Here is a 16576-nt window from a genome sequence, read left to right as displayed (position 1 = left end):
CTTGCAGGGCGAGAGGAAGTGAGCACCGACCTTTAAGGGCCACAGTTCTGTGGACAAGAACTGGAGGGGGCAGGAGGCATGCAAAGGACCTGGAGGTACAGTTGTCTAGTGCTGTCATGATAGGGCATATAGGGCAAAGCCCAAGGCAAAGACTGGCAGAGGCAGGACCCAGGCCTCCCTGTCTGCCAGGCCAGGGGCACGCCCACCCCCACAGCACTCCGGGTGGGAGTAGGTGGCCAGAACCCAGACCGGGGCTTTGTCTCCACTGCCCTGCCTACCTCCTCAGCAACCAGGAGCCCACACTGGATGAGACGGTCCAGCACTTCCTGACAGTAGCAGTAGGAAGACTGGCAGGGCTGAGGAGAAAAGCATTGATGTGGCCTCAGAACCAGGCCATGGGCAGGAGCCTGGTCAGAGGCGGGGCAAGGGAGACCTACCTCCATAGGACTTAGGGGCCTACGCCTGCCCAGCCCCTCCTGATATCCACAACCGAGAGGGGGAGGCCCAGGGCCATGCGGGGTGGGGGGAGAGGCCTGACCTGCAGCAGCAGCAGGTCCTGGGGCAGCAAGTGCAGCAGCAGCAGGATCTGACGGTACAGCTCGTTCTGGCTCAGCAGCTCAATGCCCTGGAGCTCCCAGGGCCCCTCAGGCGGCACTCTGCCTGCCAGCAGCCCCCGCACAGCACAGGCTGGGGGAGGAAAGGGCCGGGCACGAGGAGGGAAGCCATTCACCTCACCCCTACATGTGTCCCACCCAGCCCGAGCCCTGGGGACTCACCACCCACAGCCTCACTCAGGAAGGCAGGCAGCAGCTCGGCACTCAGGCGTGCCAAGTGTGTGAGACCTGGGCCCGGCCGAGGAACTACCAGCAAGTCCCCCTGATGGACGCGCAGCAGGGCCACATGCGCCCGTAGCAGGCTCAGCGTGTGCTGCACGAGGCACCGCAACTGCCCCGAGAAGCCCACATCAAAGCCACGCAGTAGTGTCTCCTCGGTCAGCCAGGAGAACTCCCCCAGGAGCTGGGACAGGAACACACCCTGGGGGGGGGGGCAGGGCAGTACAGGGGCTGAGCAGGAGGGCCACACCCCTCCCCCAGCCCCCTAGCACTCTGTCCCCTACCTTCTGGTGCTTGAAGAGTAGCAGTGTCGCCATGATGGCCGTGCTCATCACTGCCGAGCTGGTCACGCTGGCTGGGGCCGAGGGTACGAAATGCTGGTCAGGGCTTTAGGCCCAGTGGCCTAGTCCCTCCACCGCCCCAGCAAGTCTTCCTAGTCAAGAACAGTACCCCTGACACCCCCCTGGCAGCAGCCACACACACACACACACACACACACACACACACACACACACACACAACTCTACCCCAGGCAAGGGGAGAGAAGGCCCGGTCCTTGAGCGCCACCCTTCCCTGTGGAAAACCAACATTTATCAATACATGACGGGAGTTCAGGGACCTTCCCTGCCTCTCACAGGCCCACTTACCAGCCCACTGTCTCTGTCACAGAAAGGGCACTCGAGTAATAAAGAGAATTCTGTTAACACAGTGTCTGGTACAGAGGGTGCTATTAAGTCTATTATGTGCCTAATTCCGTGCAGTTGACATCGCCCTCATTTACAACTAAGGAGACCAGGCTCAGATGAAGTGATGAGCACAAGGAAGGGCCAGGTATGACCTTGGGCAGGTGGCTCATCCAGCCTGCACGTACCCTCCACAGCTTAGCCACCCTGTGCACTCATCTAATGGCTCCCTAGGTTCTCCCTGGCTGCCCTGTTCCCTAGGAGCAGGGAGGGGTCCACTCCTCTTCACATGTCCCAAGTGGGCCACACAGGAATGGATGTCAGGTGCAAAAACCCATTTGGAACGGAGGGCCCCGAAGACTGGCTGACCCAGTAGAGGGACTGCTCAGGAGCCTCCCGTAAAAGGCCCAGACACTCCCCCTCACCATTTAGGACGTGACGGCTCAGCCTCCTGACCAGGAGCTGGTCCTCTTCCTTAAGTGCCAGAAGGGGCCCAGTTGCTGGAGTCCACTCCTGTTCTTTCTCAGTGTCTGGGACAACAGTACTGGGATAGAAACAGATTACACGATAAAGGGACCAAACCTCAAAACAGTTGTGGGGAAGCCCAGAGCTTTCTCAAAGGTGAGGGTGTTTCCCCATCCCCACTCCTGAGGCAAGAGGTGGCTCATGTAACTCTAGCCCTTCCACGTTTGTGTGCCATGTCCCACAGTCAGATTATAGGCAAGGGGGTGCCTGGTTCTGTTCTAGATGACCCATGGATATCTGGAGAGGGAAGGCTGGAGTTGGTGATGTGTTTGTAGGTATGGGGGAAGAGGGTGCCAGATCACAAGCTGGGGCTGAAGGGCTGCCTGCCTTGCCCCCAAGACCCACACACTCCCATGCCCCTACCATTGGCCCAGCACGATGGGCTGCAACAGCTGCTCCAGGGTCTGCCTGCTGCCCCAGCAGCTTCTGGCGTTGATGGTGTATTCCTGCCCAGGACAAGGCTCTTATTAGATGGCCTGCCCTGGCCCACCAGGAAACCTGCACACAGCCCACCTGAGGTAGGCAAGGCTATCCCTGCAGAGGCTCTGAGGGCCAGGCCACCAGAAGCCCTGGGACAGACCCCAGGTACTCCCAGCCTTGTCCAGCAGGCTGCATACCTGTAGGGAGAAGGGCTGGGCCAGGTGCACACGGACACAGACCCTGGGGCTGCGGCCCCAGCATCGTAGGATCCTCAGGACAGCCAGAGCTCCTGTCCACAGCCCCAGTGGGGTCAAGGCCTGCAGGGAGGGAGGGGCTGAGTGAGCAAACTGCTTGGGGGCACTTTCTGCTCTGGTTTATCTTGGGCCCAAACTGGTACATGACCATGACCTCTTCAAGCTAATTTTCTCATCCATAACAGGAGAAATCCCTAACTGGGTCTTTAGAAGACGAAATGACTGGATAAGTGTAAGGGCCTTGGGAAGTGCCACAGGATGATGACTGGAGGGGCAGAATTCCTTTGCACTCCCCGCTTAACTCTAATCCTAAGGGGAGCTGGCCAGAGGACACAATGTGTCTCCTCTCTAGAGATGGTGTCCACTTAGAGTCACCAGGGGCAGGACTCACGTGGTATACATCACAAGGTGCATCTGGAACCAGGTCATAGGTGATGGCCACTGGCACTAGCATGGCATCTGGGATGACGCCCACCTGGACAGACTGCACCACCAGTCCCAGCCAGGTCTGGCCCAGGGCTGACAGCCGAGGCCCCTGGGCCCCAGGGGGCTCCTCCAGGAATATGAGCAAGGGCTGCCTGCTGACCAACAGCTGCTCCATAGCCTGGAGGGGGGTTGGGGGAGGCAGGTATCAAGACCAGAGCAGCAACAAGCCCCTGTACTGTGGTCTGACCCCACTGGTACCCTGAGGGCACTTACGGCATGGGCCACAGCCCTTGCAAGGACCCCCTCCGAGCTGTCCAGGGTAAGGTTGACCTCTGGGGGCAAGAAAAGCCCCCCAAGCTTCTTTAGCAGAGCTCTGTAGGGCACAAGGCAAAGCTTGATGAGAGAAGGGGCTCAGGAGATGGGATCGGGCAGGAGGCCAGTGAGATCCTCAGCCCACCAGGGCCAGCCTGGGTCCTACCTGAACACCCTGAAGCCAGGCATGGCCCTAAGGCTCATAGCTGACCCTCCACCTGAGCTCCACAGGCTGAGATGACAGAGTTGGGAGCAGAAAGACCAGGAAGAAGGCCTCTGGGGAACTGCTGCCAGCAACACCCCCGTACACATCCCCACACACCCCTACCCAGGCTGGGAACTTCTCCCCTGTATGTCTAGGGGCACAAGGCTTTTACCTGAGGGTGGGGGAGCAGGTGCGGGGGTCCCAAGCCACACGGAGCACACCCAGGCCTTGGGAGAGCAGCACAAAGGGCAGCAGGATCCCATCCAGGAGTGACTTGTGGGTAGAGAGGAGGACAAGCGGCAAGCCCTGCTTGGGGAGAGCCAGAGGGAAGTGCCAATCCGCCCCCACCCTGAAGATGCAGGAAGCTGAAACCCAGCACCTCCAGACCCAGGGCAGCCCCAGAGGGAGGGAGGGTTCAGCTGAGCAGTTCTTCCTCTGAGCACATTTCCCAAAAGTAGAGGAGCTCTGTCAACAACTTTTAAGGTAATGCACTGACGTAATGGTTGTTAAGACCATGATGAAAAGACGTTAGAGGGAGCCCCATGGGAGCAAGACCGTGAGACACGAAGAGAAGGTCATCAAAGAGCAGTGGATTTTTCCCACCAGCTGATGGGGCTGGTCCCAACTTAGGGCTTGGCCTAGCCTCTGCTCCTCTGTTCCCGCCATCCCCATCCCAATGGAGGGCGGGCCTTACTCCCTGGGCGGCCTTGTGGACCATCTTCATCTGGCCCTTGTGGAGCTGCACGTTCAGGAAGACACAGTTCAGGAACCGCAGCAGTGCCCAGCTGAATAGCCTGGAGAGTGACACCCAGTCTGAGGTATGTCAGGGCCCCGCCCATGAGGCAGGGCCCAAGACCCCTCAGGAGGCTACCCAGCATTCCTGTAAGGCAAGTGCTATTACTGTCCCCACTTTATGGAAGAAGGAAGTGAGGCATGGGGAGGTTACAGAAGCTGCTGAGTAGTAGAGAAAGCTAAGAAGTGCTAATGCGGGGACTGGAAGGCAGGCTTGACACCAAAGCCCATGCCTATGAGGTGCTATTACTTTCCCAAGACTTCACGGTGCAACTGTCTCAAATCAGCTTCAGAGCATCTCCCTGCCTCCATTTACCCTGAAAGAAATTAGAGGACCAAGACTCTCTCCAGGCATAGCCCAGCCTGGTCTTTGGAAACTGCAGGGAAAGAGGAAATACAAAGGAAGGAGTTAGAGATACAAAAAGGGGATAACTAAAAGGGCCAAGTCTCTGAGGAGGCATTCCCCAGAGGCCCAATGGGGGGACTGGTGTTGAACGAGGACAGAAGCGTAGATGCAAGTAGCACAGAGATGTGGTGGACAAGCAGCATGCCCTCATCCAATGGCTTCTACTTCTCCATGAAGCATGAGATGGGGCCATCAGTTAACAGTGGGTAAATCCAAGAAGGAGCAGTCTGGATCAGTCTCGGCAGACACTGTGTGCCTCTTTGAAAATCTCATAAAGGAAACATTTGACTGCTTAGGTACAGAGAAGGCAGGTAGCTGGGTTCAAACAGAACAAGTGACTCCCTCCCAAGGGTATTATCATGAGGAGCCCTGGAATCGAAGCAAGGCCAGAAGAGAAGAAGAGAAAAGAAGGGGGCTGATGGCTGGTGTAAAGGTTGTCAGGTCAAGGGACTGGAAGTCTCAGCAAAGTCAAAGAATTGACACATGGAGGTCTGGTCAAAGTTACCAACCACCTCTACTTCCTGTCCTAAGTAAGCAGTTGACCACTGAGCACTTTCAAGACAGCTGTGCCTTCTTTCCCTTAGTGACTCATTCATCTCTTGGTTTTAAATATCTGTATGCTAAAGCTTTGCAAATCTATGTTCCTGACCCCAGCCTCTTCTGAGCTCCAGACTCATGAGCAACTGCCTCTTCAGTGTCTCCACCGACACGTCCGGCATCTGAAACTCTATGTCCAAAATATCCTTTGTGGACCAAACTCACTCCTCCCCAAGCCTGCCCCTTCCACCCATACCACCAGGTGCTCTCCCAAAACCCTGGCTCTCCCATGATTTGTCCCTTTTTCCCTCATTGCCCCCACCCTCACCCTTTCAATCCATCACCTGTTAATTTGGTGTCTTTCAATCCATTTTTCCAACCCCTACTGTCACCACCACATGCCTCATCATGGCATCTCACCTGGACTAACAAAGCTTCCCAAATAGTCTTCTGTTCTCTACTCTTGATCCCAATTCACCTTGTTGGCATTTCCTGCTTAAAACCTTTCCATTGGTTTTCACTGCACTTAGAAATCAAATCCAAACTTCTTGAATGGCCCTGCATATCCTGTCCCTTCTACCTCTCAATTTTGTCTCCAACAGCTCTCTCCCTCACTTGCCAGCTTCCAACCACAGCTTCATGAGCAAAAGTGGCCATTTCTTATGGCCATAGCTCATGCCATTCCCTCTAGTAGGATTGTTCCCTCCATCCTTGCCCCCTCAAGTTTGGCTCCTTTCCCCCCTTGTCCCTATCTTACAAGTCTCTTCCTCCCCCCACACCTGTTTTCAATCTTAACCCTTGTTCTGTCCTTCTTGCAGCCATATGTTTACTCTGCCCTGTGCATCCCTCCGTTCTCCAGGAACAAGACCCTGCATCTAAGAGGAACTCAGATCTGTGCCAGATGAATGCAGGAGGGAGAATGCAGGAGGGCGCCTATAAGATGGGGGAACCAGCCACCTCACCTCTCCACAGGAACCTGATCTGGGGAGAGGAAGAAGGATAGAGAGGGAACTGGAGTCTGGGCCACAACCAGGGGTTCCTGGGCTGACCCTCAAACCCCTATCCCCAGGACAGACAGACAACACCAGGCCAGCAATGGGGAGAACCTGGGCTGGAAGCTGGCTCAGATCAAAGGCTCACCCCATACCTGACCGGTCCCATCAAGGAGCCAGCTGTCCTTGAAAGATCTCACAATGTCCAGATCAGGGGCTCCCTTCAGGCTCTCTGGTAAACACACCATCCAACTCCCCAGGAGGGGAGTCCAGTCTTTCCCCAAACCTAGCCAACACCCACTCTCCAGAAGGGCAGAGGCCCCAGCCCAGAAAAGAGTGCCCCTCAGCCCAGAGTTACCTGAGCAGGAAGGGGCGGAGCGGAGCCTGGATATGGCCCAAGATGCGCTGTACCTCTTTCTTCACAAGGCCTGGTACCTGGCCTTCCCCAGCCCCTCCTGGGACCCTCCCTGAGATGACATTCTGCACCCTGTGGTGTGAGGGGGAGTGGTGTTAGGCTGGGGCAGACCTAAGATCTCTCAGGTAACTTCCCACAGCACCACAGCATCCCCAGAACACAGACTCCAGTATTTATCCTCCATCTTTAAGGGCCCCAGGCAAAGCTAACGGTCTAGAAAACAACCCTCTAAAACCACCCCTGCCTAGAATGTTGGTCATCCCTTCAAGGGTCTCAAAGTCCCAGCCAGACTCCAATCCCTGCTTCCTCACCCAGTGCTTTCCATGATCTTCTGTGGGGCGTCCTGACCGGGTGGTATGGGCTGCTCCAGTGACCATAAGAAATAGCAGAGCCTCCGAACCAGCCAGCCCCGAAACCTGGACACAGCCCCCAGGGCAGGGAGGGTGGTGATCTTTTAGAGGGCCCGTACCCCACTACGGTCTACAGAGGGTATTCCACCAGGAAGGGATCACACCTGAGTCCCATGGCCTGGGAACACCTGAGCTTGGCTTATCATGGAGCAGGAAGCAGCAGCACCTGCCCATCTGTGCCCCATTCCCTCCCCTCTCCCTGAACAGGATACAGGTTCAGGCCTGACACACAGTGGGCAATCCATAAATGCTCACAGCAACTGCAGGAGAGTTCCAAGCCTGCCTCTCCCCACCTGTGGGTATGGAGCAGAGGGCAGGGGCCCTTCTTTTTCCACAAAAGGAAAATAATGACAGCACAAAACACGGCTCCAGCAGCCCTGTACCCAAGGACCCTGCCCGCCACCCTCCCCCCACCTCCCAGCTCTGACTACCTGGTGTTCTCCTCCTTCACCAGGATCACGTTGCGGAAGCCTAGATCCATTATGCTTCTGTGGAAGAGGGACTCCTGCAGGAGAGGGGCCAGGGACAGCATGTCCTTGGGGGCCTTCACAAAACAACGAAGGAAAGCCCCCACTCTATATTCTGTAGGCTTCACCTGATGGGAGTATTGAGTATACCAGGAGACAAAATACAGTACAGCATTTCACTTCTCAGATCCCAAGACTCACTCAGGAGAAAGGGTCCCACAGTCAAAATGGAAGTGCTGCATGCTCTACAGAATCCCCGTCTTGGAGAGTAGCATATAGTCTCTGAGAAGTTCTCTTGTCAACAGCAGAGAACACGTAGGTCCTCTGCCAGGACCCTGGGGCTCATCAGCACAGCACAAGGTATGGATGCAGGATATCTTCAAGCATGTGTTAAGTGCTGTGTGACTTTAAGTGGGCAGTGTCCCCAGAACTGAACAAGACTCATGCAGGCCTGGCCAGACACCCGTCCTCTGGCCATGCCCAATCTCCTCTCTCTGCACTACCCCACCCAACTCTTGAAGGCCTGGAAGCCAGCCCTGACCAACAACACAACCAACACAAGTGCATCCATTCCCCTGAAAGACAAGAGCACAGGCATGGGTTGAGGAGGGCTGAACATAAAGGAAGCTGCTTCCCAGAGCCATGGCTCCTGTAGTCAATTTCCCCAAGTTTCCCTGATGGAGCCCAGCCCTACCATCACTCACCCAGCTCTTGGGAGTGCAGGTTTGGCAGCAGCGACCCACAAAGGGGCGATATTTCCCCAGGAATGGGGTAACAGCCTCCAGCTTCATCCCAAAGCCTGAGGACCACAAGCTGGTCTGGAAAAAGGTCACAGAAGAAATCAGAGGACGCAAAATCTTTGGCAGAGGGAAGGAGGCTCCAGAAGTGAGGGGACACAGAAGGGGAGGTGAGAGGACAGAGGGTATTTTGGGAATGGGAGGGTACACCCTACCTCTTGGCTGTTCTGGGTGTTCCTCTGCTGGATTTGGTGTCTGGCTTCCAACATGGTATCCGTGGGGGCCTATAAAATCTGGGAACTAGCCACTGCTGCGTGTGTCTGTCTGTCTGTCTCTCTCTCTCTCTCAGGAACCTGACCTGGGGGAGAGGAAGAAGGATGAAGGGGGAACTGGAGTTTGGGGAACAACCAGAAGTTCCCGGAGTGACCCCCCCCCCCAAGTCCTCAACCCCAGGACAGATAGACAACACCCAAGCCAGCAGTGGTGAGAAGCTGGGCTAGAAGCTGAAGGGAAGCTGGCTCAGATCAAAGCTCCACCCCATACCCCACAAAGGAGCCAACTGTCCTCAAAAGGTTTCGGTGTGCAGATCAGGGGCTCCCTCAGGCTAATATGAAGGGGATCAGCTGTCTTACCAGCAGCAGCCACCCTTCCATCTCACAGCACAGATGGGGGCTGTAATGGAGACTGAGACCCCTTCTGTGCACAGGGAAAGAATAAGGCTGGACTGGCAGGAAGCATCAGACTGCCAAAGAGGAACAGGACCATCGCCACAAGGCTACCAGGTCCTGCTCAGCGGCTCTTCTCCCTTGCACAAGACAGTACTTTATCCATCCAACCATTACAGGAATGTGGGCATAGGGTATGAGGTGGGGGGACAGGTGGAGGGTCAGAACACGGAAATGCCACACAGACCTGTTCCCAAGGAATGCTCACCTGGTTGGGGACATGACAGACTTTTCCAAAATGGATCCCCTTTTACTTAGTACTCTCCACAAAAGCTCCCACTTGGTATCTCCTCAGCCCCTCCTTCCCACCACAATATTCCCCTGAATTAACAAACATCTATCGTCCGCAAAACAACACTGAACCCCTCCCAGCCTAGAAACTGGATGTTAAAAACCCCTCCACCCTGATTTCTTAACATGTCCCTCATGGGTAGGCTCATCCAATTATTTATGTTACCCCACCACACAATGCACATATCCATGTGGAAGTGCCTTCTCCCTTCCCCGCCATCCCACAAATTCTGTCCATGGCTCTAAATCCATGATGGATCTGGATCACCCTCTAGTTCTTTCCTTTCTTCCTTGGTTCCCCCAGCCTAAGCTTGCTGGGCAAGAAGCCTCCTCCAGGACCGAGGTTTCATTTCCCCACATCATCTGGAAGTCTCCTGGGGGCAAGGGCTGCAGTGGACACATCTCCATATGCACAGCAGTCAGCCCTGCACAGAGGAGGGATCCAGGAAGTGCTAGATGAGACTGTAACTTCCCCTCCCAGCATTCCTCTGGGTCTCTCCTCTTCCCAATTAGCACAGTTTAGATCTATGAAGCCAAGGTGTAGGAGGATGGAAATTCCTTCAGTGCATACGCTCTGCTAGACTCATTCCAAATGCACTTCCTACTTTGAAAAACCTCTTACAGCCCCATTCACAGACATTTGGCACAGAGTCCCCAAGCTGAGGCTGCAATCTGAGGGGTTGCCTCCTTTGCAAGGAGGATGCCTGCTCCCCAGCCTCAGACCACCCCCACTCTCAAAACCTCATCCCATTAGATCTGTGCTAACCCTGAAGGGCCAGCGTAAAAGACAAAGCAAGGAGTAACTCCCATTCACCAACTGAGTCAACTACTCAGCTTATAAGATCCAGAGGTCAGTTATGGGGTAGAACTTTCTAGTGCTCAAGTCCCCAAAATGGGGATCTCTGTCACTCTGTAGCTCCTGCCTGGACGCCCCCTCCTCCCCAGACACCTATAGCAGAGGTGGCAAACTAGCATCCTAAAGGCCAAATGTAGTGCATGTATGTATTTCCTTTAGCCATATAATATTCTAAAACTTGATGAATTAACCTCAACATTTAAGACTAGTCAGCGTGTTTTATTAGAAAAAGGGGTTTCCAGCTGCTGTTGTTATTGAAAATTAAACAAAACTCCAAAACCTGAGACCTGGCTTCTCAGGCTTGCAACTGCCCCCACCCCCGCCCCGAGCTGCCCAGAGCCCTGCAGCACGTGCCTTCCCATTTGCCACATCGGCAACACCTGATGCCCAGCCCGTCTGCGCGGCGTCTGCAGCCCTTCATCAAGGGATAACATCCAAACCCGGTCCCTGTCTGGAATGTCTGCTCCCTACAAAGAACCGCGGCTTGAACGTGGCGTTCTCCCGGGGTAGGGGTGGGGGTGCTCGGAACTCGGGCCTCTCACCAGACTCCCAGCAAGCGTTCCCTGAGCTGACCCCAGACAAAAGAAAAGGCGCCAGTGGCAGGGTCGAACGTCAGACCTGGACGCCTCCCCTGGGTCTAGGCTGGGGGGAGGCCCCTGACGGACCCCACAGATGGACGCATTTGCTCGGCAGGCCCTGCAAGTCGGCACTCCATCCAACCCTTGCCAACCCCCCAGAAGGTCGTCCGAGCTGGCTCCCACACTGGGAAAGCCCTTGGTCTTACCTGGTCCAGCCCGGGAGCAAACCCACGGTTCTCACCTCACACCCGCCGCCAACTCCCGCCAAAGCAGCTACCTGTGAGGCGACCGGAAGGCACGAAGGCTGGGGCAGGCGGGCTCTGCGTTCCCGGCTAAAAGAAAGCCCCGTTTAACCAATTGGGATGCACGCGGGCCCGAAGCCCCGCCCCCTGGTGCCCCGCACCACGCAGCGCCGTGCGCAGCGTGGCCATGTGACCCTTGCTGTGGGCGGGCGCGCCGAGCTGACTGCGTGTGGGGCATAGGTTCGTAGGTGCGCAGCAGGCTGCTTGCGGGCCCTGCTCGCCCTCCCGGGCAGGTCGTGCGGTTTCGTGGGGATCCGTGGAGATGTCCTTGAGACCCGGGGTACCCGAGGTTTGAACAAGGACTCATGGGCAACCAGGTTCTAACGAAAGAGTTCCTTTCCCAGCATACACATGGCCTCCCGGCTGGAGTTCAGAGTCTAGCAAAATTCCGAGTTGGGAACATTTACAAAAGAAAGAATCACCAGGAGTCAGTTACAGATCACGGGAAAACAAGGCAGGCCTCCCCAGTGTCATTCCCCTCCTTGGTTAGAACTCAAGAGCATAGTCAGGGACGCGCGGCAGTCACTAGGTGCCTGGGTTTCAGCTGGCCCTGTGACCAGTGTGGTTATTTGATTGATACCAGAGTCCTGTCTTGACCCTAAGCTCCAAGTGAGCTTTGACTGTCTCCAACACACAGCAGGGGAGCAGCAAGTAGCAGGCAAACCATATAGAATAAATGAGGAAAGGAATGACCGCTGTGTTCCTGCACTGCCCCCCATGTAATCAGTTCATTTGTCGCAAAAGAGAATCCCACAGTTTCAGAACATTGTTGGCACTGCATGAGCAAAACCACATGGAAGCCTGGCTGGGCAGGAGAGAAGGTGGTTCTCATCCCCCCCTCTTTGACTCACCGTCCTTGATGTGACTGCCCCACCTCCAGGGTGTAGCCATCTCGATGCCTTCTTCGTGCCACTTAGGGTGTAGCTACCCAGGCGTCCACTGACTTTAACCTAGGTTTGCGGTGTCCAGTCAGCGCCTGTTGCGAAATCCATGTTCTCCATCTTGCTTTCTTTTGTATCTAGGTGTACTGGCCACAGCTAGACCCTGAGATTCTGAGGCCAAAACAAAACAAAAACAAAACCACCTTTATTTAGAAGTTGAGAGCTGCCTTCTAAGAGTACAGAGTTAAATTTACCTGACACCCCCTTTGTTCTGGAAACACTATCTGTATAGGCAGTTGAATTTCACAGTTGTCTGAGGTAGGTTCCCCCTTGTCCTTCTGAGGGAGATTTATTGTTGAGATGTAGCCCCAAGCATCCCCAAGATGTTTCAGACTGGAAAGTTGCACAGATTATGACAGTAGAAACCAGGTGTGTCCGTGAGCAGAGTTCTGTTCTCTGTCATGTTGCTTCTTTGGAAGAAATGTGTTTTGTTTTTGTTGTTTGCTGTAATTTGGACATTCGAAAAGAAGCATCACCTCTCAGACCTGGATCGAAGTTGGGGTATTAAGAATTCAGCGTGCTCTTCCTCGAGAAGGTGCAAAAAACCTGGGGCTGCCATGCAGCCAGATCTGCAGGCCAGCTGCCGTGGAGAATGACTATGGCTGGCCTAACCTTGGGAGAAACAGAGAAGCTCATTTGGGCTTGGCCCCACCCGACCTGGACTGGAACTCAGGAGCCCTACGCTGGGTTCAGGCCAGATCACTTCACCTAGCATGTCCTGATGCATGTAGCTGACTCCCTGGGCCCAGAGAGACAAAGGCCCTCCCTGTGGTTGGCAGTCTGCTGGTGTTCCCTGAATGAGATGGGTCTTCCTGCTGTATATCATCTGGAAAAGAGGACTTAGGCTGGCATTCATCTGGGCAAAGGGGTTCTGGCCCCTCTCTCTCGGGCTCACCAGGGGGTCTGGAGAAAGGACCCCTTTCGGATTACCACCACTCCCCTTCTCCTTCCTCCCCAGTCTAGGAGCTCAGTACAATCACCTTTAGAGGTAACTATTGGTTGTGCTCTATGTTGTACTTCCCTTCCATTATTCCAGAAACTTCCATAAAGTCTTGTTAAATATTGCAGTAAAGCACACAGCTGAGAATTGAGGAGTGGAATCTAGGTACTGGTGGCTGGAAAGTGGGAAAATGGATGCTGGGAAGCTGCAAACAGATGCTCACCTCACAGGCCACTTGCTCCCTGGCCAAAGTTGGCAGCTCTGTGGAGGAAAACTTGAGCCAAGAAGCTAAGGTGGGGGATGGGGATTGGGCAGTAGAGAATATGAAGTCCTTGTATAGTAATAGGAATCTGGGATTCTGTGAAGACCAGAAATAGTGTAAAAAATTAAGGAGTGGATGGCCTGAGGGAAGAGGGTGTTTTGTGTTACAGGGCCCTGTCCACTCTGTCACTGTCTAGGGAGTATGGTGCCATATTGGCTCCACATAGACCACTGCCCCCTTTCCCTAACTGCATAGTGAAAGGAACATCATCATTGACTATTACAGCAGGAATGGGATGTGGAGACGTTGGTTCCCTCGGGGAAGTGGTGCTGGCTGACAAAAGCAACACACCCATCATGGTTTCTGCTGCTGACTTACTGACACTAGGCTGGGACCATTTGTCTGGTCTCTGCTGTGTTCCAGGGCCCAGCACTGTCTACTTTTGATAAATTTTTGTTGAATAATGAGTAAACTTCCTTCTCTATGGACCTTAGTTCTCTTCTTCTATTGATTGGGAATAATAATCTGTCTACTTACTTCACACTCCTGGAACGTGGCTCAGGAAGACTGGAGTGGATGGGTTTGGAAAAGCATGATCAATCCTCCAAACCTCACTGATGGTGGTGAACCAGCCGGTGCCATCATGTGATGCTGGCCAGGGCGACCCTGGGGAAAGCCAGGAATTATTCTATTGTTCTATGATCCCCTCACCCCTGTGCCCACCTCAGGGGAACCCAATCCTTCTGGGTGGGAAGCTCAACTTCCCACCATATGCATTTCCTCCATCATACTTGGGTTTTATCTACCCAAAGAACATAGGTTCTGTAACAGGATGTTTCCTTCCTATTGCCCAGCTTGGCTGGGAATGGAGGGAGTGGTGCTGAGGAGCATTCCAGACCCATTCTTTCTTCCTCCTTGGAGATTTCCTCCCTAGCATTGATTTAGCAAACTCCATCCACTGCTTGTTAATTTGTTAGGTGGGAGCAAAGTGTGTGTATAGACACCCTCCAACTAGAGTCATCTCATGCTCTTGGGAGGGGTGGCCAAATATATGGCGATGTTACTTCTCCCTAGATTAATCTATAATGTCACTGTAATCCCACTAAAAATTCCAGCTATGAAAACTTACTCTGAAATGTGTGAGGAGAGATAAAGGTCTATGGATGCCTAAGTAAAAGGGGGGGGGGTGGACAGGAATCTCCCTCTCCCAAATATTCAGGCATACTACAATGACGTTGTTTAAAAACAAACGAACAAAAAACCAGTATGGTGTTAGTGAAAGAATAGACAACCCATTGGGACAACATGCAGAGTGCAGAGAAGAATCCCTAGTTCTAGGGAAGCTTAATCTACAGTAAAAGGTGCATCAAGTCGGCTATTCTTATTGGGAAAACTCTGCCTCACTTTATAGAGAAAAACAATGTTATCCCATACAAGGTGGGTGCTCGGATGGTGGGTTAAAGAGTCCATGTGAATGGCCAAATTATAACCTTGATAGAAAAAAAAACACATGGAGGGGAACATCTTTAAGACTCAGAGCGAGGAAAAGATTTATTGGAAAAATTTCAAGGCACAGTCCAAAATGCAAGGGGGGGGGGAGACTTTACTATGTCAAAATGAAAGATATCTGTTCCAAATGACACTTGGCAAAATGAGAGAACATGTGCAAAGTCTAAAATTGACAAGATTAGCACAGCCTCGGTATACAAGGAACTCCTGCAAATTCGCAAGAAAAATAAATGAACAAAGGATACAAGCATGGACTTTTTGGAAGAGGAAATCCCCCCAAAGCTAAGAAACATACGAGGACATGGCCAAAATCATTTAGAGAAATGCAGATTGTAGTAAGATATCCAAACAGACTTCTCTCCAAAGAAGGCATACAAATGGCCACCGCATGAAAAGATGCTCAGCATTGCTAATCATTAGGGAAATGCAAATCAAAGCCACCAATGAGCTACCACCTCGCACCCATCAGGATGGCTACTCAGAAAACAGAAAACCAGTGCTGGTGAGGATGTGGGAAAACCGGAAGCCGTGTGCGACTGTTGGTGGGAGCGTCCAACGGTGCAGCCGCTAGGAAAGCTCTACAGCAGCTCCTCAGGAAGTTGAGAATAGAACTGCCACGTGACCCAGCAATTCTAATGCGGGCTACATACCCCTAAGAGATACTTGCACACCCGTGTTCATAGCAGCATTATTCACCACAGCCAAAAAGTGGAAGCCACACAAGTGTCCATGACAGGTGAATGGATAAACAAAATGTGGGACAGGCACACAACGGAACAGTATTCAGCCTTAAAAAGCAAGGGGATTCTGACACATGCTACCACGTGGATGAAACTTGACGCTGTTATGCGAAGTGAAATAAGGCAATCAGAAAAAGACAAATACTATATGATTCCACTTGTATGAGATACCTAGAGTATTCAAATTCATAGAGACAGAAAGTAGAATGGTGGTTTCCAGGGGCTGGGGCAAGAAGGAAATGCTAAGTCGGTGTTTAATGGGTACAGAGTTTGTTTTACAAGGTGAAAAGTGTTCTGGAGATGGATGGTGTACTGGCCGCACAACAGTGTGAATATACTTAACGCTACAGAATCGTACACTTTAAAATGGTTAAGGTGGAAAGATTTATGTTATGGATCCTTTACCGCAATTTAAAAACCAACAACACGGGAGTCCCCGGGCCCAAGCCCTGTATAATTCTCTCCCCTTGAATATGGGCAGGACTGTCTAAACTTGCCTCTAACCAATGAAATATAGCAAAGGTGATGGGATGTCAACCTCTGATGAGGTTATGCAATATGGGAAAGGCAAAGAGAATTTGCTGATGTAATGAAAGCCCCTAGCATTGATTTTAAGTTAATCAAAGGGGAGATTATCCTAGGTGAGTCGAACCTAACCTGGTGAGTTCTCTTAAAAGGATGTAGAGGTCAGAGACTCTCCCGCTGACCCCAAAGACGCAAGTCAACTTGAATTCTACAGCCACAAGGAGAAGAATTCTGCCAATAGCCCAAAGCAGCTTGGAGGCAGATCCTTGTCTACTGGAGCCTCTGATGAGAATGCAGGCTGGCCAATACTTTGTTTGCAGGCCGAGCAGAAGACCCAGCTAAGCTAGACTCCTGGTCCACAGAAAATGGGAGGTAAAAAAATGCATGTTATTTTAAGCCACTGAGTTTGTGGTAACTTGTTACAGAACAGTAGAGAACTAATGCAATCTATTAGGCCAAATGTCACTGGATAAAGCCAGGGTTAGTGTTGGGT

The 16576-nt window shown here is 53.0% G+C and overlaps 1 protein-coding gene across 1 annotated transcript in view; it reads right to left on the bottom strand.

The window, feature by feature from the left end:
- GPAT2 (glycerol-3-phosphate acyltransferase 2, mitochondrial) overlaps positions 1-11295 on the bottom strand; it is a 12824-nt gene extending 1529 nt beyond the window's left edge. Inside the window, exons 1-15 of the mRNA XM_040623691.1 lie at positions 11268-11295; positions 8382-8698; positions 7642-7715; positions 7112-7216; positions 6744-6872; positions 4353-4452; positions 3831-3964; positions 3415-3514; positions 2659-2778; positions 2405-2487; positions 1942-2060; positions 1118-1188; positions 777-1035; positions 539-687; positions 279-356 (exon numbers count right to left, since the gene is read on the bottom strand). Coding sequence (XP_040479625.1) covers positions 279-356; positions 539-687; positions 777-1035; positions 1118-1188; positions 1942-2060; positions 2405-2487; positions 2659-2778; positions 3415-3514; positions 3831-3964; positions 4353-4452; positions 6744-6872; positions 7112-7216; positions 7642-7715; positions 8382-8698; positions 11268-11295 — 1866 coding nt within the window. The remainder of the gene's footprint in view (positions 1-278; positions 357-538; positions 688-776; positions 1036-1117; positions 1189-1941; positions 2061-2404; positions 2488-2658; positions 2779-3414; positions 3515-3830; positions 3965-4352; positions 4453-6743; positions 6873-7111; positions 7217-7641; positions 7716-8381; positions 8699-11267) is intronic.
- Between the last annotated feature and the right edge of the window lie 5281 nt (positions 11296-16576).

The sequence above is a fragment of the Ursus maritimus genome, unplaced genomic scaffold (assembly GCF_017311325.1).
Source record: "Ursus maritimus isolate PB19 unplaced genomic scaffold, ASM1731132v1 scaffold_6, whole genome shotgun sequence".
Classification (NCBI taxonomy): domain Eukaryota; kingdom Metazoa; phylum Chordata; class Mammalia; order Carnivora; family Ursidae; genus Ursus; species Ursus maritimus.
Note: the sequence above shows the minus strand (reverse complement) of the source record. Positions and strands in the feature narration are given on the sequence as shown.